We start from the raw sequence: 24833 nt of genomic DNA, 5'->3' as shown, positions 1-24833 counted from the left end.
AAGAGAGCACAGTTAGACTGGGTGAGGTGGCTTATACTTGTAATCCCAGTACTTTGGGAGGCCAAGGTGGGAGGATCACTTGAGCCCAGGAATTTGAGACCAGCCCAGGCAACATGGCAAAACCCTGTCTCTACAAAAAATACAAAAATTAGCTGGGTGTGGTGGTGCACACCTGTAGTCCCAGCTACTTGGGAGGCTGAGGTGGGAGTATTGATTAAGCTCAGGAGATTGAGGCTGCAGTGAGCCAGCCATGTTCATGCCACTGAACTCCAGCCCGGGTGGCAGAGTGAGACCCCATTATTTAAAAAAGCACCTTTAAAGCATTAGAATTTCACAAAATTTACTTCAAGAAAATAAATTCTTGAAATTCTGGGAATGTTAGATTTCTCTAACTACTTGTTAGTCTCTGTAAACCAATCAGAACAGTAGGCCTCCTCTATTTAATTTATTATTATCCTTGGGAGATAGAAAAATATTTCACCTACACAGAGTATTTCCCCCTCCCCCCGCCCCCAGGTAGAGAGACAGATGAAAGGTTTATGGCATAAGTCCTACAGCTCCAATTACAGATCAAAAGTGAACACTGGAACACAAAATCTCACTGGAACACAGATCTCAAAAGACTGCTTTTCCATCAGGCACTAAATATATTCCTGATCTGAGTACACAAATAGAAAAACAAACAAATTATAAACAACAACAACAAACAAATAATCTGTCATCTCTCACCTGACCAAGGCTGGATTCCAGTTCTACCTGACAACTCTCCACGTGGTCAGATCGTGAAACCAGATTCCTAGTCATGGTTGCCACCAGTGGAGATAACTATCAGTTGTATGCAAACCAGAATCCCAGGCCAAGGATTAGAAACAAAAACTGTAGCACAGATTCAGTAAAACAAAAACTGCAGAGAATAGTGAGTCAGTGAAGCTGATGTTCTACTGCCATTTATGATTTACCTCAGAAGCCAAGAAAAGATATGTCTAGGCATCCAGCCCATGAGATATACTTCATGGGCAGTGCAATTTAATTGACTGGATAGAGTGAGTCACTTGTGCATTTTATTAGGACCTCCAAATTGTCAAAGCATAATTTTCAAAAAGTAAATGCAACTCTTATATAAATGAAGAACGAATAGATGCCAAAGATTTCTTTAACTCATTAATGAAGAAACCAGGTGGGGTAAAGCTGGTTCACTAAGCATAATATCTGTAATATTTTTAGCTCAGCTGTGATTATACTAGTGTTCCACCTGGATTTTTTTTTAATGTGTTCAATCTTTATTTGAAAACGCAAGGTAGTTTCATTGAGTACTAAAGATTGAACTATAATTATGCACCTCCGAGGACCTATTAATGAGGTAAACTATCTACTTTGAGTCTGTATTAAATAACTTCCAGCTGCTGTGCTATTTGAGATGTTTAGTTTGTTCCTTTTTTAAAAAAATAATTTTTCTTTCTTTTTTGTTTTTGCTCTCAGCTACCAATTCATGCTTTGGTCATTTTTGCCAGCCATTTCGTTTTTTATGATCTTAGAAACCAGTTATCAAGTCTTGATTTGAAGTGTTCTGAACTAAGAGTGACTAAGTACAAGTGAGGTCTCAAGGAGGTCCCCAGTACATGAAGTGTGTGCACTTCAGTTCATAGACCTTGTGACATCCATTTGGACTGGTTGGTGGGTCATTTTAACTTCCTCTGAGCTATGTTTCAAGTAGAGGACATTAATGGATAAGGTGTTGCTAGAGGGCTGGGATGCTGATTCTTTGACAAGTTAGATGTTCTAGATCAGGGGTCCCCATCCCCCGGGCCATGGGCCTTAGACCAGTAGCGGTTTGTGGCCTGTTAGGAATGGGGCTGCACAGCAGGAGGTAAGTGGTAAGCCAGCAAAGGTTCATTAGTGTTTCCAGCCACTCCCCATCACTCACGTTACTGCCTGAGCTCCAACTCCTGTTAGATCAGTGGTGGCATTTGATTTTCAAAAGAGCGTGAACACTGTTGTGAACTGAACATGTGAGGGATCTAAGTTGTGCGCTCCTTATGAGAGTCTAATGCCTGATGATCTGTCACTGTCTCCCATCACCCCTAGATGGGGCCGACTAGTTGCAGGTAAACAAGCTCAGGGCTCCCACTGATTCTATATTATGATGAGTTATATAATTACTGCATTACACATTACACTGTAATAATAATAGAAATAAAGTGCCCAATAAATGTAATGTGCTTGAATCATCCCAAAACCATCCCTCCCCCATGTCCCTGGAAAAATTGTCTTCCATGAGACCAATCTTGTTGCCAAAAATTTGGGGGACTGCTGTTTTAGAGGTTAGAAAAATCATTATAAAGTAGGGTATTCTTGTATTCATCCTGTTTGACACCTGCCCTCCTCCAAGTAGTCCAGAGGTAGTGATGGCTGTCTAGAGCTTTTTATGGTCCAAGGCAGTGAAAGTCATTTTAAGAAGAAAAGGGGAAAATAAAAAAATGAAAGCAAACCCTGATGCTTTTAAGAGTATTCATTTGGTTACGTTGCCAAAAGCACCTGTGTTCTTTTGTGGAGAACCAGTGGATTCCCACGAATTGCATTGTAGCCATCCAATATTTTCTTTCTGGCTGGTAGTGGTCGTCTACTACCTTGATAAATAGCATTGTCGCCATTTAGAACTCTGCAGGGCCACGTTGATACTTATTTCTCAAACGTGGTGTAATGTGATGCCAGCTCTCATGAAGCATCATGGAGTAAGGTTTTCTGATTTTTTACATACATATGAATTTTTTACATTGCATATGGATTCCTTGAAAATAAGGTTGGCTTTCTTTTAAGGCACATATTAATGTTTCTGTGGTAGTTATGTGAATAGGTGAAATGTCTGGGTCAGCAATTCCTACCATTGGAGGTGTTTTGTCCTTATAGCTCCTATGAAAGCACTTTATAACTAAATAATTTTAATCAGTAAGAGGCTGGGACCCTACCTATCTTGCTCACCACTATAGATGCACCTCCTAGCCAGATGACTAGAGCATAGGAAGCATTCTTTACATGTTTTTAAAAAGAGTAATTGAATGTTTTTGATACCCATTCTTGACGTCCATTCTGGGTTTCCTTAATCTGTGACTGTAGGTTGCATCCCTGGTTCCCAGATGATATGCATTTAGTTCTAGGTAACAGTGAAGCTCTATGCAAAAAATGAAGATATTTCAGTATAAATACATTCTTTTTTACTTCCAGAAAGGAGAAATTCTTTTCCAAATTTCAATTAAAAATAAAAAATGAAAGAGTTATTTTTCTTTACTTTGAAAATTTTCTAGCATTCTTTGTAAGAATTGTTGCTCTCCAAGGTCATACAAAAACCAAGGCTACAGGTCCGAGAGTCTTGCTTGTGTACCATTGAGCAGATCATAGATCTAATGTTTCTAAAATTAAGTAAAAGACTAATTGAGCATATTTGTTTAAGGACTTTTGGTATTTTATAAAATAAATTTATATGTTCTCTAATCTCTGAAAGGTGGTCAGATGCAGACCCTATTTTAAAGGCCAGAAAATAAATGGGTTGGTATTATTTAATGTTGTAATCAGGAAAAATTGTTTAGGAACCCAAGACTAGTGAGCGTGGTCAGGTCAAAGTGACTCCACATGTAGATTTTTGCTTCTCTATTTGCTTCTTGCTGTCTCTATTTCCTGGTGACTCCTGACCCCCCAAAACAAGTTGGGCATTCAGACCTTTTTGGCTATGTTGAGCCATATTATAAGTTTGACAGTATTTTTTGTTTGGATAGCAGAATGGACAATGTTAAGAGCATGCTTATTGTTGTTTAGTCATAGCATTAATCTTTTTTTTTTTATTTTAGAAGAATGTCTTTGAAATGTGAAGACAAGTTTAAGTACTGAAAACTGTTTCGTCCTCCAGTCTGACTTGAATCTCCTTCCTGATGTGGCCCTTCCGTTTGCTACATCCTGAGTATAATTTTAAGTTATTAAAAAAAAAATGGCTGCACTAGCTGGAAGAAGCCAGCTAAATTGCAAACGGGGTGAGAGGTTTGTTTACCAACCCAATAAACTTAGTGACTCAAGACTTTTGAAAGGATCTTGAGAAACAATGGCTTTCTTCCTATACTCTGAGCTAGAATGGCCACTGGGAGGTACATAAGTTGATTTAATCTTCAGATTCAGTCTAAGCCTTAAGCTGAATTTTTGCAGTAGTCTATTCTTGAGAGCAAATCCTCTGTTCTTACAGTGGCAGTACAAGCTATTGCCTCTTGATGGTGCCATGCATTAAAAAATTATTCTTAGAATTTGAGAGATGTATGTTCCTACTCTTCACATAGTTGAGCTTGCTCAGGCTAAATGCTGAAATATAAAAAGCAACTTGGACTAAAAAGAGGCCCTTTATGCCCCTATGTCAGTTATAGAAGAAGTCGCATTCTTTTTTAAAATCATAAATATATGAACACTTGTTTCTAAATAAGAAATAAAGCTCATAAATAAAATTTGTAGAAAAAAATACAGACTAAATGAAAACTGAAAATATATCAAGACCAACAAATATATAGGAGTGGAGGCCAGTCATGGTGGCTTACGCCTGTAATCCCAGCACTTTGGAAGGCCGAGGCAGGTGGATCACCTGCGGTCAGGAGTTCGAGACCACCCTGACCAGCATGGTGAAACCTCATCTCTACTAAAAAAATACAAAATTAGCTGGGCATGGTGGCACATGCCTGTAATGCCAGCTACTTCGGAGGCTGAGGCAGGAGAATCGCTTGAACCCGTGAGGTGAAGGTTACAGTGAGCCGAGATTGAGCCATTGCACTCCAACCTGGGCAAAAGAGTGAAATTCTGTCAAAAAAAAAAATATATATATATATATGTGTGTGTGTGTATATATATATGTGTATATATATGTGTGTGTGTGTTTGGAGATACATGAAGTGAAAGAGGACTATTGATTGTTTCTAGTAAAAGTGGTCCCCATATTTGTTGTCAAATTACTTTATATTTATTTATTATTCTTTTTTTGAGCAGAGTGTTGTCCAGGCTGGAGTGCAGTGGCAGGATCTCGGTCAAATTACTTTATATTTATTTATTATTCTTTTTTTGAGCAGAGTGTTGTCCAGGCTGGAGTGCAGTGGCAGGATCTCGGCTCAGCCTGCTGAGTCATTGGGATTACAGGTGCGTGCCACCATGCCCGAGTAATTTTTGTATTTTTAGTAGACACAGGGTTTTGCCATGTTGGCCAGGCTGTTCTCGAACTCCTGGCCTCAAGTTATTTGCTCCCGTCAGCCTCTGAAAGTATTGGGATTACAGGTGTGAGCCACCATGCCTGGCCTAGTATATCTAAATTTAAAAGCTGACCATTTATTGAGCTACCATTTTAAAAATTTATCATCAGCTAATAGGTTTAGTGATTGTGCTGGCTAATTCTTTCTTTTTTTTTTTTTCCTGAGATGGAGTCTCCCTCTGTTGCCTAGGCTAGGGTACAGTGGCGCGATCTCAGCTCACTGCAACCTCCGCCTCCTGGGTTTAAACAATTCTACTGCCTCAACCTCCCAAGTAGCTGGGATTACAGGTGCCCACCACCATGCCTGGCTAATTTTTGTATTTTCAGTAGAGATGGGGTTTCACCATATTGGCCAGGTAGTCTGGAACTCCTGACCTCCGGTGATCTGCCCGCCTTGGCCGCCCAAAGTGCTAGGATTACAGGCGTGAGCCACCGCGTCCAGGCTGCATTGGCTAGTTCTTATAATGTGAATTTCTCTTCCCCAGCTTGAGAAAAGGTTATGGGAATATTTGCTGTAGAGAATATTTTTAAAGTTGGAGATTGATTTTTCAAAAAAAAAAAAAAAATCCAAAACAAGCATTACAAGGGTAACACATCCAGCACTTTTTCTTTTGTTTCAGCCATCTCAATGTGCCAGTTAAGAAGATGTTTATTAGAAGTCACTTAAACAAGATAATCTCTTTATATTGAATAATTGGAGATTCACATGCAATCATAAAACATAATTCAGAGGAATCCCGTGTATCCTTTACCCAGTTACCTCCAATGGTAACATCTTGCCAAACTATAGGACAATATCAGAGCTAGGATACTGACATTGATACAGTGAAGATACAGAACAGTTCTAACACCACAGTGGTCTCTCATGTTGGCCTTTTATAGCCGCACCAGCTTCCCTTCTCCTTAACCCCTGATAACCACTGATTTCTTTTCCATTTCTATAATTTTATCATTTCAGAATATAACCATATAGCATGTAACCTGTGGGTTTGGCTTTTTTCACTCAGCAGAGTTCTGTGGAAATTGGGCTGGTTGTTGCAGTCACTGGTTCATCAGGTTTAAGACTAGCATACTTGAGGCAAAGAAAAATCCCAGAGACACACTTCTGTGTGTTTCCTTGGGTTCCCAGTCTGCCTTCTTTCCACCTTTCAGAGTCTTCTTCTGTTTTTCCCTCCATATAACGTACAGGGTTCTGAGTTATACTTAGTGGGAGAAACAGGGAAAAGTATGTCTAATTCATCTTCCGTGAAGCCAAGTCAATGAGATTAGTTTCCTAAAGTTGCAAATAGCCAAAAGCTTTGCTCTGGTGAAGTCTAATGACTGCAGGTTGAAAATTTTTGGTTTGGATAAATTGATATTTCTTATTCCAGATTGCTAAGACCATATCCCAGCTCTGGGATTGTAATTTGGATTTTGAGGAAAGACAGAATTTTAAGGAAATGCTGAGTAGAATTAAAAGGAACAAATTTCTCATATGGTGATTATTCTTTCATTCTGATTATAGAATAACAAAGCTAAAGCTATGAAAGGTCATCTTTTCCATCAGATCACGAAGACCAAGGCCTAAATCATCTTAGGCAGAGATTTCAATTTACAAGTTGTCTTGGAAGAAAGGAAAATATTCATGCATACCTCTGAGATATTGTGGGTTTGGTTCCAGACCACCGCAATAAAGCAAACATCATCATAAAGCAAGCGATGCAAATTTTTTGGTTTCCCAGTGCATATTAAAGTTATGTTTACACTATACTGTAATCTATGAAGTATGCAACAGCATTATGTATAAAAATGTACATACCTTAATTTAAAAATGCTTTATTGCTTAAAAAAATACTAACAATTATCCGAGCCATCAGTGAGTTGTAATCTTTTTGCTGGTGGAGCGTTTTGCCTTGATGTTGATGACTGCTGACTGAACAAGCTGGCGATTGTTGAAGGTTGCAGTGGCTGTGGCAATTTCTTTTTTTCTTTTTCTTTTTCTTTTTCTTTTTTTTTTTTTTTTTTGTGAATCTCACTTTGTCTCCCAGGCTGGAGTGCAGTGGCCCGATGTTGGCTGACTGCTGCACCTCTGCCTCCTGACTTCAAGTGGTTCTCTTGCCTTAGCCTCCCTAGTAGCTGGGACTACAGGCACCCGCCACCACATCCAGCTAATTTTTTATAATTTTAGTAGAGATGCAGTTTCACCATGTTGGCCAGGCTGGTCTCAAACTCCTGACCTCAAGTGACCCACCCACTTCAGCCTCCCGAAGTGTTGGGAATACAGGTGTGAGCCACCGCGCCCAGCCGGCGATTTTTAAAAATAAGATAGCAATGAAGTTTGCCACATCGATTCAACTCTTCCTTTCACAAAAGATTTATCTGCAACATGCAATGCTATTTGGTTGTGCCTTACTCACAGTATAACTTTTTTCAGAATTGGAATCAGTCCTCTCAAACCCTGCCACTGCTTTATCAAGTAAGCTCATATAATATTCTAAATCCTTTGTTGTCATTTCAAAAATGTTAGCAGCACCTTTACCAGGAGTAGATTCCATCTCAAGAAACCATTTTCTTGGCTCACCCATAAGAGCAATTCCTCATCAGTTCAAGTTTTATCACGAGATTTCAGCAATTCATTCACATCTTCAGGTTCTAAGTTTAATTATAGTTCTCTTGCTGTATCTACCACATCTGCAGTTACTTCTTCCAGTTAAGTCTTAAACCCCTCAAAGTCTTCCATAAGGACTGGAATCAACTTCTTCCAAACTCTTGTTCATGTTGATAAAAATACCAATACCTCCTCTTCTGAAAATGGCATCTAAAACGGTGAATTCTTTCCAGATGGTTTTTTGATTAGCTTTGCTCATGTCTGTCAGAGGAATCACTACCTATGGCAACTATAGTCTTACAGAGTAGAGTGTATGTTTAAAATAAAAAGATTTGAATGCCAAAATTACCCCATGGGATGTAGAATGGATATTGTGTTATCAGGCATGAAAACAACATTTATTTCCTTGTGCATTTTTATCAGAGCTCTTGGGTGACTAGGTGTGTTGTCAGGGAGCAGTAATATTTATTCATATATTTTTAAATTTATTTTAAGTTCTTGGATACATATGTATAATGTGCAGGATTATTACATAGGTAAACATATGCCATGGTGGTTTGCTGCACCTATCAACCCATCACCTAGGTATTAAGGCTGGCATGCATTTAGATATTTTTCCCGATGCCCTCCCCCACTTCCCCTGAGCAGTAATATTTTTAAAGGATTTTTTTTCCCCCCTTGAGCAGTAGATCTCAACAGTGGGCTTGAAATATTCAGTAAACCATGGTATAAACAGATGTGGGATCATCTAGGCTTTGTTGTTCCACTTACAGAGCACAGGCAAAGTAGATTTAGCATAATTCTTAAGGGCCTTGGTATTTTTGGAATGGTCAGTGAACATTGGTTTCAACTTAAAATCAGCACTGACTGATTTTAAAACAGAGTCAACCTATCCTTTGAAACTTTGAAGCCAGGCGTTGACTTCTCTCTAGCTATGAAAGTCCTAGATGGCATCTTCTTCCAATATAAAGCTGTTTTGTCTACATTGTTTGTTTGTTGTTTGTTTATTGATTGATTAATTGTGGCCCGGGCTGGTCTTGAGCTCCTGGCCTCAAGTGATCCTCCCACCTAGGCCTCCCAAAGTGCTGGGATTACAGGAGTGAGCCACTGGCCCAGCTGAAAACCTGTTTCTTGTAGCCACCTTCATCAGTTATCTGAGATCTTCCCAATTGACTTGCTGCACCTTCTACTTCAGCACATTCTGTTTCACCTTGTACTTTTATGTTATAGAGACAATGTCTTTCCTTAAACCTCATGACCCAGCCTCTGCTAGTTACAGATTTTTCTTCTGCAGCTTCTTCACCTCATTTAAGCTTCACAGAATTGAAGAGAGTTAGGGCCTTGCTCTGGATTGGGTTGTGGCTTAAGGAAGTGTTTGATCTATTTTGACCACTAAAACTTTCTTTACATCATCAATAAGGCTGTTTCACTTTCTTCTTTGTGTGTTCACTGAAGAATCACCTTTAATTTTCTTCAAGAACTCTTTTGCGTTTACAACTTGGCTAATTGGTACAAGAGAGCTCACTTTTGGCCTGTCTCATGTTTGGCATGCCTTCCTTTCAAAGCTTAATCATTTCTAGCTTTTGCTTTAAAGTGTGAGATCTGTAACTCTTTCAGTCGAACACTTAGAAGCTATTGTAGGGTTATTAACTGGCCTATTTCAATATTGTGTCTTAGGAAATAGGAGGCCTGAAGAGAGGGAGAGAGACAAGGAAATGGCCTGTTGGTGGAGTAGTTAGAACATGTACAACATTTATTAATTAAGTTTGCTGTCTTATATGGGCATGGTTTGTAGCGTCCAAAATGATTACAATAGTAATGTCAAAGATACTGATCAGATCATCATAACAGATATGATAATAATGAAAAAGTTTTAAATATTGTAAGAATTACCAGAATGTGACGCAGAGACATGAAGTGAGCACATACTGTTGGAAAAATGTGCTCATAGACTTGCTCGCTGCAGGGTTTCCACAAATCACTTTGTAAAAAATGCACTATCTGCAGAGTGCAATAAAGCAAAATGTAGTAAAATAAGATATGCCTGTAGTTACTTTCTTAACATTATTCTCAGATTTAGAAAGAAGACATGCCATTGTTTGTTTTGCTTTTTTTTCTTTTTTATAGAGATGGGGTCTCACTATGTTGATGAGGCTGGCTTCAAGTGATCCTCCTGCCTCAGCCTCCTGATGTGTTGGAATCACAGGCGTGAGCCACTGTGCCCAGCCCTCTTTTGCATTTCTCTACATAAAACTTTGTGACATGCTTTTAAAATTTTAACACAGGCCGGGCACGGTGGCTCACGCCTGTCATCCCAGCACTTTAGGAGGCCGAGGCGGGTGAATCACAAGGTCAGGAGATCGAGACCATCCTGGCTAACATGGTGAAACCCCATCTCTACTAAAAATACAAAAAATTAGCCGGACATAGTGGCACATGTCTGTGGTCCCAGCTACTCAGGAGGCTGAGGCAGGAAAATCACTTGAACCCGGGTGGCGGAGGTTGCAGTGAGCCAAGATCACACCACTGCACTCCAGCCTGGGTGACAGAGTGAGATGCCGTCTCAAAACAAAACAAAAAAATTAACACATAATGTATTTATGCAATATGTCTCAAAAATAATTGTATTATAGTACTTTCAGTTGATATGTTATAGTCTACTGTCCTTTTTTTACGTGTAGACTTTCCTAGTTCTTTACCCCACTGGTTTCTTTATGCATTAAAAAAAATCTTATTTTTTTTAAAGGATAGGATATGTTTTCAAACATGAGGATTTAAAGGTCTTTATACCTCTCATATACTTATTTTGATTGAACTAAAGTATTTTAATGAATTGTGTCTTATAGGCTGTAGTCTTTCAGAAGAAGCAAACAAGATCTATTGGAACTTGATCAAGCTAAAGTGAAAATGTGAAGAGATGACAGTATGATTAAATTTTGTTGCGTTTTCTTTTTTTTTTTTTTTTGAGACAGAATCTCACTCTGTCACCCAGGCTGGGGTGCAGTGGCCAGATCTCAGCTCACTGCAAGCTCCGCCTCCCGGGTTCACGCCATTCTCCTGCCTCAGCCTCCCGAGTAGCTGGGACTACAGGCGTCCACCACCTCGCCTGGCTAGTTTTTGTATTTTTTAGTAGAGACGGGGTTTCACCATGTTAGCCAGGATGGTCTTGATCTCCTGACCTCGTGATCCGCCCGTCTCGGCCTCCCAAAGTGCTGGGATTATAGGCTTGAGCCACCACGCCCCGCCACTGTTGTGTTTTCTTTAATGGTATAGAGCAGTAGCATAATCTCTTTAACAGAATGGGCTCAGGCACTGTGCAGACTTCCTTCTGGAACACTGTCTATGTAAGAGAAACATCTGGCATGTTTTTCATAGATGCTGTATGGAAATTATGATAATACTGATCACATGAATTTCTTTGACTTATGGCCAGTTTTTTTCAGTCAATAGGGAGAAATACACTTTTTTCTCCTTGAATGTGTTGGAGTCATTCATAATGGGCATTTTCTTTAAAATGATATATTTTTGTCTTTTAAGAATAGTTCACCTCCAACCTTAATATTTTTTAAAAGTAAAACATTTCATAGCCCACCCATCTGCTGGTTTATTTTAAGTAGAAAAACAGTGCAAAAAATCATCAGGAAAAGGTCTAAAATATAGAGGATCCTAGATAAATGGTAATTGTGGTCAGAGATTTACTTGCATCTGCCTAACAAAACGCAGAGGTGGAAAAAACAAGTCAGAAAAACGTCATTGGCCAAAAAGTTAATAGGATTAATTAAATCAAGTTATATTACTTCAGAATGTGTTTAATGTAAATGAAAATCAAAATAGGCTGGGCATGGTAGCTCATTCCTGTAAATGCCAGCACTTTGGGAGGCCAAGGTGGGAGGATCACTTGAGCCCAGGAGATTGAGGCTACAGTGAACCATGATCACATTATTGCACTCTAGCCTAGGTGACAGTGCCAGACCCTGTCTCAAAAAGGAAGAAAATAAAAATAAATAAACCTGACTTTAGCATATGTTAGTAATTAAATATATACTTACTTTATATTTATGTCTGTTTTTAAAGTACAAATAAAATAGGCATATAGCCAGAAATAGTAGTAGAGGCAAGTGGATTTGAGGGAAATGTTGACACAGGTGAATAGCACTGAATATTTATTCAATTTTTTTTAAGCAGGGTCTCCCTCTGTCACCCAAGCTGGAGTGCAGTGGTGTGGTCACAGTTCAGTGCAACCTCCGCCCCCCCAGCTCAAGTGGTCCTCCTGCCTTGGCCTCCTGAGTAGCTGGGACTACAGGCATGAGCCACCATGCCCAGCTAATTTTGTATTTTCTGTAGAGATGGTGTTTCACCATGTTGCCTAGGCTAGTCTGTAACTCCTGGCCTCACATGATCCCCGACCTTGGCCTCCCAAAGTGCTGGGATTATAGGTGTGAGCCACCAGTCCTGGCCATTTATTCAATTTTTATTTTATTTATTTTTTAATTGGAAAGCTACCAAACCACAATAGGTTTAGAGAGACTTCTGAGTAATCATAATTTTTATTTGGATTTTTTTGTGTGTGATAATTTTTAAAAACGCAGGTGAGGAATTGGTACATGAGATAAGAATAAAAGAACTAAATTTCTTCTTCTAAGTATGAGTAAGGCAGAATATGAGAAAAGTTCCTCAGGTATTTGAATGATGCGGGCCCTCAGTAAGGTGGGGACACCCATGTCTCTGAAGTTTAAGGTGGAGCCAGGGGCAATGTGAATAGAAGCCTGGGTTTTATGTCAAGGGTGAAATATGTGTCCTTAATAAGACAATGGATTCTTTGGAGGGTAGTTCTTTCTAGAAGCTACTCCACTGGACTTAGTATGCTGGAGGGAATATATGTTGCTCTGTAGTGGTGAGCGTGGGAGGACCAAATGACAAGATGCCTTTTTCCCCAGGTTACTATGGCAACTGGACAGAGCTCTGTTGCCAGGGGCAGAGGCAGGTGGACCACAGGGCAGGGAGTTGGTGGCCCTGAGGGAATTCTCTGTCCATCTAGATAGCCGAAGAAACCCCACAGATTTTTCAGGGAGACATTTGGCTGCATAACAACATATTTTTCCTGTATTTCCTTTCCCTGAAAATAATTGGGTTTAGTTTTTAGGTGTGCTTGTTAATCAGTACTAGAGATGGTCCCTCAGGGTCTACAAGATAATTATCTAGTTCACTTCACGCTTTTGACAGAAACCATCCTAACCATGACTGACAAACAGCGAGCACCTACTTCAAGACTGGCACCGCCTTTAGACTTGAAAGTACATAGTGCATCACATGTTCTCACACACAGTTCCTTACTGAATTCTTCCAGGATCCCAAGGGGAGGTCCTAATCTTCTCATCTCTGTTTTATAGACCATTGTAATTGAGGCTTGAAAGGTTGAACTTGATTAAAAAAAATCATAACTGTGTTATAGGTCTGGTAAATGTCAGAACTTCAAATCCAACTCTGTATTCTTTCTACTTAATCTGATATACAGATTCTGCTCTTAAAGTCCAGCTGGACACAGTGGCCCACACCTGTAATCCCAGCACTTTGGGAGGCCGAGGCAGGCAGATCACTTGAGGTGAGGAGTTCGAGACCAGCCTGGCCAAGATGGCAAAACCCCATTTCTACTAAAAATATAAAAATTAGTCGGGTGTGGTGGCAGGCACCTATAATCCCAGCTACATGGGAGGCTGAGGTGGGAGAATTGCTTGAACCCGAGAGGAGGCGGGGGTTACAGTGAGCCGAGATTGCAACACTACACTACAGCCTGGGTGACAGAGTGAGACCCTGTCTCAAAAAAAAAAAAAAAAAAAAAAAAAAGTCCAAGAGTTCTGTGGAGGTAAGAAGTCAATTTATTCCACAAATCATTAAAATAATAAGATGACAGAGAGAGGCACCGAGCCTACTGTAGTCCTGATATCTTTATTTCTAAGCGTTTCGCTTATTTCTGGTCATTTTACTTCTAATTTTCGTGGGGAAAGTGCAAAATGCCCCTTCAGGGCGTCCAATCTGCATAAAGGCAGGACCATGCTGCCCCAGATTGCAAAGCGCTGGGAATGAGTGGAGATGGAAGTGCTGAGCATTAGCAGCTTCTTGGAGATTGCGAGTGTGGGTGTGGTGGGGGTGAGTGGGGAAGTAGGGAAGTAGAAGGGTAGATCTACTGGATAATCTGATCAAGATTGCTTTTTGTTTATTTTGAGGGGAGAGAGGGACTTGAGTACATTTTCAGACAGAGGAGAAGGAATCACTAGAGAGGAAAAGGTGTAGGAGAAGGAGTAATCAATAGAGCAAAGCCACAGGACCGTGGGAACAGGGTGCAGTGGTGCAGGGCAGAGGGCTTCCTGTTGGAAAGACTGAGACTCTCCTCAGATAACTGAGCTAATGCTCATGCTGTTTACTGTGTCCCAGACACCATTCTAAGTGTCATATATGAACAGTCATGCATTGCTTAACGATAGGAATGTGTTGCTGAGAAATGCACTATTGGACGATTTCATCATCTTGCAAAAGTATATTGTGAAAGAGAACAGCAATGAGTTTTCCTATTATCTACACTGGCCACTAGTTGCATGAGAGTGGGCTCTCTAATTAGGTTTCTAAATCTCTCTGTGCCTCACTTTCCTCATCTGTTAAATGGGGATTAGATAAAACCACTCCCACAAAGTTACGAAAAATAAAAATTAAAAAAAAGATGGGGATTGTGTCTGGCACTCAGCAAGCACTCTGCGAGTTTTAGCTAACTGCTGTTGACTATTTTGCTCTGGGGATAGGTGGGAATCATTTAAACGTGTGAGAATTCTAAAGTAGACAGTAACCCTTTCACTTGGGGTCTGATGTAATGTGTGAAGAGATTGGCTTTCTGTTTTTTTTAAAGTCATTTATTTATTTGAGACAGTGTCTCACTGTCACACAGGCTGGAGTGCAGTGGTGTGATCTCGGCTCACTGTAATCTCTGCCTCTCAGGCTCAAGCGATCCCTCCACCTCAGCCTCCCAAGTAGCTGGGACTGCAGGTGTGTGCCACCTCGCCCAGCTAATTTTTGTATTTTTGGTAGAGACACGGTTTCACCATGTTGGCCAGGCTGGTCTCAAACTCCTGGCTTCAAGTGATCCACCGCCTTGGCCTCCCAAAGTGCTGAGATTATAGGCATGAACCACCGTACCCAGCCTTAAAAGTCTGAGCTACCTTTGGGAGGGTCACCCCATGGGTAAGCTAGGGATTCCTCAACATGTTTTGCATTAGGTTTGTTTACATCAGCATCACCACAAGCGCATGAGTAATATGTTGCACTATGATGTTACAACAGCTATTATGTCATTAAAAAATAGGAATTTTTCAGCTCCATTATAATCTTTTTTTTCCTTTATGTTTTTCGGGTTAGAGAATGGCAGATGACACCCATTATAATTTTATGGGACTACTTTTGTATATGTAGCACTTTGTTAACTGGAATGTTGTTATGTGTACAGATATTTTGGTCAATGATGGGCCACAAATATGATAGTGGTCCTATAAGGTTGTAATACCATATTTCTAGTGTAGTTTCTATGTTTAGGTCTGTTTAGATCAGAAGTACTTACCATGGTGTTACAATTGCCTACAATGTTCAGTGCAGTAACATGCTTTGCAAGTTTGTAGCCCAGGCGCAATAGACTATACAATATAGGCTAGGTATGTAGTAGGCTAATACTATATAGGTTTGAGTAAGTACACCCTGATGTTTGCACAAAAATGAAACAGCCTAACCTTGCATTTCTTAGAGCATATCCCCATTGTTAAGCGACACATAACTGTATGCATTCATATATAAAAATCCTCATGATAACCCAAGAAGGTAGATATTCTAGTAATCCTGTTTTATACATGAGGAAACGGAGACACAAAGAAGCTAAATAGCTTGGCCAGGGTCACACAGGTAGCTACAGAACCCAGATTCAGACCTAAGTGGTCTGGCTCCAGAGTTCATGCATTTAGCCACTATAGTACATTGAAGAAAGGAGGACTAGATGGACAAAGATAGAGGAGGGCAGTCTAGGGAATTTAAGCAGAATGGCCTTGGTCTCCTTAGGCAGTGTGTTTGTGTATGTAAGTGTATTGAGTGTGTTTGAGAAGTGGGTATTGAACATCAATGAGTGGTAAATGCTGTCCTAGTTATTCACATATGTCTTACTCTCAGTACAGTTATCTATTATTCTTCAGGAGAATAGGCATATAGCATACAAAATGTCAATAGTAATCTGCACATAACAAATGTTGGTTAGTGGCTGTCACATTCTCCAATAACTTACAGTTGCCTCCAGAGCAGACATAGTCACACAAAGCCATTACACTTTCGTTTCCTCTTTCCAGCTCAGCCCTACTGGTGGTGCACACATACATGCGTACACTGTTTAAACTAAGAGTAGCAGAGTAAAGTGTTTTCCTGACCACAAGCCTGAAGGCAAACTTCCCAGCCAGTGTATAAAATAAAATAATGTCTGGCTGAGAAGCTAGACTTTGAACTGACTTCCATAAAGATAATTTGTAAAACCAAACGATAAAAACCCCTTACTTTTATATACAAATGAGATCATTTGTCCTAAACTGATTAAAAAAAAAAAATACTAAGGCAATGTTTGTGTAAATGTGAAAGCCAGTGACAAGGCTGAAGAGCAGTGTCTCCACACAAGATTTCCCCCACATCTGACACCAACCGCAAGTTCTGGGGTTTCCTAGACCACCCTCAGATTCGATAATTCACTAAAAAGGCTCACAAAACCCATTGACAGCTATTATAAGCACGGTTACGTTTCACTATAGAGAAAGGATACAGATAAAGATTAGCTGAAGAAAGACACACAGGGCAGAGCCCAAAGAGTTCCAAAGGCAACACTTCCATGTCCTTTTTCCTGGAGGTCAGAATGTGTTATTCTACCAGCATTAAGCATTGGTAAGTGATAGTGTGCACATGATAGGGAGGCTTACCCAAGCTGTAGTACCCACAGGTTCTTTGTTTGTTTATTTTTTGAGAGTCTTGCTTTGTTGCCCAAGTTGGAGTGTAGTAGCACGACTGGGCTCACTGTAACCTTTGCCTCCTGGGTTCAAGCAGTTCTCCTGTCTCACCCTCCCGAGTAGCTGGGACTGCAGGCGGCCACCACCACTCCCGGCTAATTTTTGTATTTTTAGTAGATACAGGGTTTAACCATATTAGGCTGATCTCAAACTCCTGACCTCTGGTGATCCACACGCCTCAACCTTCCAAAGTTTTGGGACTATGGGCGTGAGCCACCATGCCCAGCTATTTTTTTCTGTTTTGTTTTTTTGAGACAGGGTTTCCCTCTGTCTCTCAGGCTAGAGTGCAGTGGTGCTATATCGGCTCACTGCAACCTCTGCCTCCTGGGCTTAAGTGATCCTACAGCCTCAGCCTCCCAAGTAGCTGGGACTACAGGCGTCAGCCACCACGCCTGGTTAATTTTTGCATTTTTTGTAGAGATGGGGTTTTGCCGTAGTTTTGTTTGTTTGTTTGTTTGTTTTTGAGATAGAGTCTTGCTCTGTCTCCCAGGCTGGAAGTGCAGTGGTGCAATATCAGCTCACTGCAACCTCCACCTCCCAGGTTCAAGTGATTCTCCTGCCTCAGCCTCCTGAGTAGCTGGCATTACGGGCGCCTGCCACCACGCCCGGCTAATTTTTGTATTTTTAGTAGAGACAGGGTTTCACCATGTTGGTCAGACTGGTCTCAAACTCCTGACCTTGTGATCCGTCCACCTTGGCCTCCCAAAGTGCTTCGATTATAGGCGTGAGCCACCACGCCCGGCCCTGCCGTAGTTTTTATTGAGACTTCATCACATAAGCATTACTGATTGATCAGTTTCCCACATGGTTAATTTCAGTCTCCAGGTTGACTGATACCCCATGACCCAAGGCCCCCACACTAAATCACATAATTGGTCTTTCTGGAGTGGCCAGCTATACCCTGAGATCGTCACATGTGGCCCACTCTACCCTAAACAAAGACACTGCAGTTGAGTACAACATAGATTATCTCCCAGACGCCAGCGGCAAAGGTCAGACCTCTCTTTGGGCAAAGACAAATTATTTATTACCCAATAAGTAACTGAGCTTTCTTTAGTAGGATGCCTGAGTCCCTCATCTCTAAGTTTTAGAAAAGTGTTCTGCCTGAAATTGTACATGGTTTATTAGTCATAATGTAGAAGTCCATTAATAAAATTTAAAAAATTATCTCCAAGACTTAAATGCAGGTCTATTTCTTTCTTACACTCCAGGACTAGTATGGGCTAAAAGAGGCCTCTGCTCCACATTTCCTCACTTTGCGCCCAGCCCCGATGGAACCAACTCCATCCGGAGAGCCACTGTGCCATGTTAGAGCACGGCATGCGACGAATCGTGCCCTGGCTGTTGTTCATGCAGAAGTGATACACCTTGCTTTTCACACTTCATTGGCCGGTACAAGTCTGAGGCCCATATCCAGTTTGAGGGTGAGGAAGAGAGGAGCCATCTTACCCTGTGTCCAGAAAGAGGTGAACTGATCGTAATAGCCCAGTTACTACCCTCAAGGATTTATCTCTAAAACAGACAGACCCATATAACCGACTTTGAGCCATTGCTTCTGTTTTCCCTCCTTTCTGTCATTACCTAATTGAAACATCAGGGTTTGTACATGGAATCCTGGAAAGTCTGCATACTGGCTGTCAGCACCAGCTTTTCTCATTCCGCCACTCACTTTTAGACCAGGGTTCCTGATTCTTGTTGTTTCCAAAACTTACTTTAGGGTTGTTTTAATCCCTAAGAGGAAGACATGTGGCCCTTTTCTGTGCAGGTACCTCATCCCTCTTCCCCCAAAAGACCCCATCTCTCTAGCCACATACTAGTGGTTTATCTCTGAGCATACCATGATATGCCACAGCTCTATGCCTTTGCTTCTGTGGTGCTTTTGTGGAAATGCCCTGCCCAACCCAGTGTCCCAGTAGACCAGACAGACGCATATTTATCCTTGAGGACTCAAATTTGTTTTTCTGTAATTTTTGTGTACTGTTTCTCCATCTGAACTCATAGTTGTCTATAAACTTCTGTTGTCACTGCTTTTATAACTGATCACCTATTTGTGCCTCCTATTAAAGAACTGAGGGTAGAAATGCTATGTTTTGCTGTGTGCAGTGTGTCATGTGAGAGGCAAAGGTGAGAGGAGGATTGCCTGAGTCCAGGAGCTTGAGACCAGCCTGTGCAACATAGCAAGACACCGTCTTTCTTCCAAAAAATTAAAAAATTAGCTGGGCAAGGTTGCATGCCTGGAGTCCTAGCTACTCTGGAGGCTGAGGTGGGAAGATCCCTTGAGTCCAGGAAGTCGAGGCTTACAGTGAGCTATGAGTGCACCACTGTGCTCTAGCCTGGGTGACACTGACAGACTTTGTCTCAGGAAAAAAAAGAAAAAATTTTTCATCTTGCCATCTTTTTTCATTTATGGATCCCCAGCATGCTACTAGACAATAAGTAAGTTAGTAGACCTTTGTTGAACTGAAGGTTATGGAGACATTGAAGTCCTGGGGCTAACAGAAGAGAGAAATCAAGTCACACCAGTTATTGAATGTATTTTTTTTTATTATACTTTAAGTTCTAGGGTACATGGGCACAGCGTGCAGGTTTGTTATATATGTATACTTGTGCCATGTTGGTGTGCTGCACCCATCAACTCGTCATTTACATTAGGCATATCTCCTAATGCTATTCCTCCCCCCTCCCCCCTCCCCCCACCCCACGACAGACACCGGTGTGTGATGTTCCCCTTCCCAAGTCCAAGTGTTCTCATTGTTTGATTCCCACCTATGAGTGAGAACATGCGGTGTTTGGTTTTCTGTTCTTGTGATGGTTTGCTGAGAATGATGGTTTCCAGCTTCATCCATGTCCCTACAAAGGACATGAACTCATCCTTTTTTATGGCTGCATAGTATTCCATGGTATATATGTGCCACATTTTCTTAATCCCGTCTATCATTGATGGACATTTGGGTTGGTTCCAAGTCCTTGCTACTGTGAATAGAGCTGCAATAAACATATGGTCACACCAGTTGCAGTAGGTCCTTCTAAAAAAAATCCCATTTCAACTAAATTATATCTAAAAATTAAAGGTTGACCTTTTATTTTAAGTAATACGTGACCCAACATACTTAGTTATAACAAAAGGTTTTTAGCAAAGATTTCACCTGTGCTTAAGTGTCAGCGGTTGGTTTTCTGCATAATGTATGTATTTGTGCAGTATGTGTACCATCCTGTGACCTAGACTAGTTGGTGTTAGTTACAAGGGCCCTGGATGGGTATGAGAGATGGATGGTACCCTCTCCTGAGGGCTGTGAATCTACAGTGGGAACAGTGTCACACACATTCCTCTAAAGATGGAAAAAAGCTCAGAGGTCAAAAAACTTACCCCTAGCCCATCACCTTTTTTTCCCCCTTTAACCTCTAAGTGAAAAACTGCACACAGTTTTCTTCAGGTATACTGTCTAAAATCTTGTGTCTCCTTCAACACTTCCTTTGATATATATGGGAGATAGAGATGAAGAAAAGGAGAAATGGGAAGGGCGAAAAAAAAAAATGTATGTAAAATAATTTGATTCAAGATGACCTATTTTCTAAATTCTTAGCACTGATATTTTGGACCATTAAGGTATGTAGACTCTGTACTTGTGACTTTTCAAGAGAATGAACAAGATTGCTGGTTTGGAAAGGTGGGTAGGATTTGGAAATCTCAGGGCAGCCAGCCTCTCGACTTATTAAATAGCAGGTTATTAGGTGAAGCTTCAAAGAAAGTTTGGTTTTAAGTGGGGAGACGGACATCACAGTTTGCCAGGACCAATCCCAGTTTGCATTTGAGGTTCCAGCATAATTATTAACAGTGCCCTCTGATTCTTGAAAGGTTCTGGTCTGGAATGGTCGTTCTGGATTTGGGTCATACAGGTTGGAGGCTATTGGCATGATGGAAGGAAGAAGACTCCAGAGTGCAGAAGGCTGAAGGGAGAATTATCTTATGAGAGTAATTTCTGTTCAGAGTTTTTCTTTAAAGGCTTCTTGTAATGCTTTCTGAAATGCCTTACAGACTTTCTTCTGACGCACTTTGGACATCAGTTTATTTTTCTTTGGTGCAGCTTGTATAGGGCCAATGTGTCTCAGCGCAACCTAGATTTCTTTTAAACTCATGGGCAGCAATGCTGCCTGTGTCAGTAATTCAAACTTGGACAGATTGGCTGTGAATGGGGTGATAAGAATAGAGAGAAACACATACCAGTAGACCAAACTTCCTGTGCACAAGCCTTTGAATACTGCGTTTCACTGTCTGAAATAGCATTCATCTTAAGGCTGGGATCATTTATTCCCTTTGGAATTAAGCAATACCACTGGCAGAAAAAGAAACTATTTTGGGAAGGCCATGTGGGAGGAATTTTTCTATGTATTCCAGGTGAGACAGAAATATCTTTCATGCTTTTGAACACCACACCTTAGTGCCCAGGTAATTGGAAATGGACAACTTTCAGATAATCTCAAATGTTTATGCCAAGGCTAATGTATACATGTTATACTAAAAAGATTAGGAAAGACTGAGTTTAGATGCTTCAACTTAATTACCTAAGTGGCAGAAAAAGAACTTTTCTTTAGAGACTCGCCTCTAATATAGACGCTATTGAGAAGTAAAATGCAGCATCTTGTCCCTCTCCCTCTCCTTACGTATGCTCTTGGAGGTTGTTTTTGCATATGCCCCTGTAGACTTTTCCAGATTGTTGGAGAAGTTTAAAATAAGGCAATGAAGGCTATGTTCCCCCCACCCCACCCCCGCTTCCTCCCTATAAAGCTGAGGTGGGCAGGGCTTGGCAGCTGGTAGAAACTGCAGAGATAAATAAGTACCAGGGCTCCTGGATGGACAGGGTGCAGAAGAGCCCAAGATGAGAGTGTGTAGCTATGAGTGCCTGCCGTGGGAAGAGGCCATGAGGATGGAGCTGCAGCTGGAGTCCAGAAGTTCAGGCAGTGAAAGGGAGGTGCGAGCTTGTAGGAACTAGTTTATTAGTCCTTTTGATGAAGCTATTGCTCTTTTATTTTTTTGTTGGGGGATTACTTTAAAGGGCAAATGTAAGTCAGATACACCTTAAATATCTGTCTTGTCATTTAAGTAATGTATTTAATGGAACCTAAGGAGTTATGTTGGTCTCTTCTATTTGACTTTTCTACTTGTTAATAGCATCAACTAATAAAAAGCTAATTATCTTATAAAGTTTGTCTTTACAAATTAGCTGCAATTGAAATGAGAACAGCAGTCCAGTGATGCTTAATATTTTTCTGCTTTATTGCTGATAAGCAGTTTGGAAAATGTTTTTCTATGGAGAACATGTGAAGCCTCTTCTCAGTGTGGTAAATGTGATCACAACAGATGGTTTTTGTTTTTAGTTCTTTTTTCACTTTGGCCTTGGAATTAACGTGAAAGGTAAAGATGTTGAGATTTCCTACCTTAAGCAATGCTGTCTAGGTTTATGAGAAGCAGAGAAGCATTTCGTAAATTATATCCTGTTGCTCACAAACTATATAATTAACTTAAAGTTCAAAATCATAAATATCTATCTGTTGCATGGGGAGTCTGGTAAGATTGTAGTAATGTTATAGACATCAATGGCCTATGTATTTATTTTTAAAAAACAAATTTTATTTTCTAGCTAAATTAATCAAAGATTTAATGACCTCTGAATTTGAGTTACATCCGAGTCTATCTGGACTTAATGTGAAATGTTCTTCATTTTAGTGCAACATTCTATCTTTTTTACAATTTTAATTATATAAGAAATTAGTAGAGAAAGACCATTATATGGTGACCAGGCATTAAAAAGTTTTGAAAATTTTCAAAATTTTCAAGAAAAAAAATTGAAGACATAGATAAGTCTTTTAAATTAAAAGATTCAATAAGTAGCTGTTTTTGTCTTTGTGGGTCTAGCACACAGTCTAACAGTAGGATAATATTTAAGAAGTTAGAGAATTAATTTTAAGCACAAATATTAAGTCAGTAGTGATGAAAAAGCTAGATATTGTTGAAGGTAGATAAGTAGAGGGTGGGAAGGAGGATAGACAGGAAATGGAGGTTTAAAAAAAAAATGAGTTTGGTGCAATGGCACGTGCCTGTAATCTCAGCGACTTTTGGGAGGCTGAGGCAGGAGGATCACTTGAGTCCAGGAGTTAAAGTGAGCTATGATTGTGCCACTGAACTCCAGCCTTTGGGACAGAGTAAGACCTTGTCTTTCTCCCTAACCTCACCCTTCAGAAACCTGGGGGAATTGATAAGTCATGAAAACGCTTACTGAGTGCTGATGTGTGCTAGGGCCAGCCTGTGATATACCAATAAAGGGGAGAGAGTAGAAGCCAGAATTGAGTTTGGCAGGCAAGTTGGGCATTGTTAAACCCCATTTCACCTGGATCTTTAAATGCATCAGTCAAAGATTATGAAAATCATCACCAGCCAAGTGTTTGTGGGTTTATGTAAGGAATGCCAGCACCAGTTGTCCCAGCCTCTTCAGTCTTTTTATTTGGAGTTGTGTTCATTCTCACAAACCCCCTGACCTCCCCCTCCTCTCTGTGTTCTAGGAGAGACAGCGTCTGGAGACCATCCTCAGTCTCTGTGCTGAATACACAAAGCCTGACAGTCGCTTATCTACTGGGACCACTGTGGCAGATGTGCAGAAAATCAACAAGGAGCTTGAGAAGCTGCAGCTCTCTGATGAGGAGTCTGTGTTTGAAGAAGCCCTCCTGAGCCCTGACACAAGATACAGGTGCCACCGGAAAGACTCCCTCCCTGATGCAGACTTGGCAAGCTGTGGGAGTCTCACTCAGAGCAGTGCCAGCTTCTTTACCCCCAGGAGCACCAGGAATGATGAACTACTCAGCGACCTCACCCGGACTCCGCCACCACCATCCTCCACCTTTCCGAAAGCTTCCAGCGAATCCTCTTATCTAAGTATCCTACCAAAGGTAATGTTGGCCCAGCAAAGACATTAGGATTTAAGGCCTAGGGCTGTACATATGCTTTGACATGGAAACTGGTGATTTTATCATGCTGATTATCCAGAATGTTTTCAGTGAAGTTTCAATTTAAGAGGTCATTAGCTGAGCAAGGTGCAGCAAATTAGGGTGTTTACTGTAAAGTAACACATTTGCACTGTAAAAAAAATGTAGCAGCACAGAAAGTAGAAAGCAAGAACATTTCTCTTTTCCCTGCACCCTTTCAGTTGTGCACCTGAGTAATAAGCAGGTGTAAAACTGGTGCTAAAATCATCTTACCTGCCTTCCTAATATTTTCTGTGTATATGTGGCTGTTATAGGCATAGACAGACACACATACATAGTGTTCTGTACTTTTCTTCCCTCACTAAATGCCTTGGGCATCTTTCCATATTAGTATACACAGCTCTACCTCATTCTTTTTAATGACCAATTGCTTTTCTTTTGTTTGCAACTACCATTTATTTTCAGGTTTTTTTGCTAATAAAATCCATATGCAGCAAATATTGTAGCATATATATATTTGCACAATTCTGCAAATGTGTCTGTGGGATCACTTACTAAAAGTGGAATTGCTGGGTCAAAGAGTTTGTGTATTTTCCATTTTACTCAATATTTCCCAACTGTACTTCCAAAAGACCATATTAAAAAAAGAGCCTATATATCCAGGTGACACTTTGACTAAGTTTATATGCACACCTTGTTCTCCATACACTTGCCAAGGTTGCATATTGTCAAAATTTTTCAATTAGCCAAATTGATAGAAGTTTAATTTGCTTTTCTTCAATTATGCATCAAGTTGGGGATCTTTTCATATTTTTAGTTACTATTTGTAATTTGACCCACTTATTCATGTTCTTCACCCATTTTTTTAATTGTTTTATTTGTCTTGTATTTTACTGAGTAGTAAGAGCTGTTTGTGGTAAGCAGA

At 40.5% G+C, this 24833-nt stretch overlaps 1 protein-coding gene across 45 annotated transcripts in view; it reads left to right on the top strand.

Moving 5' to 3' along the window:
• PHLDB2 (pleckstrin homology like domain family B member 2) overlaps window positions 1-24833 on the top strand; it is a 231950-nt gene that overhangs the window by 148438 nt on the left and 58679 nt on the right. For 40 of the 45 annotated variants that reach the window (XM_074033475.1, XM_074033496.1, XM_074033487.1 and 37 more), the window contains one exon: window positions 23489-23872. In XM_074033475.1, coding sequence (XP_073889576.1) covers window positions 23489-23872 — 384 coding nt within the window. Of the gene's footprint in view, window positions 1-21787; window positions 21901-23488; window positions 23873-24833 lie in introns of those variants that run through there. The other 5 variants (XM_074033506.1, XM_074033503.1, XM_074033505.1 and 2 more) reach the window with 1 other exon arrangement.

Source organism: Macaca fascicularis, chromosome 2, assembly GCF_037993035.2.
Source record: "Macaca fascicularis isolate 582-1 chromosome 2, T2T-MFA8v1.1".
NCBI classification, from domain to species: Eukaryota; Metazoa; Chordata; class Mammalia; order Primates; family Cercopithecidae; genus Macaca; species Macaca fascicularis.
Note: the sequence above shows the minus strand (reverse complement) of the source record. Positions and strands in the feature narration are given on the sequence as shown.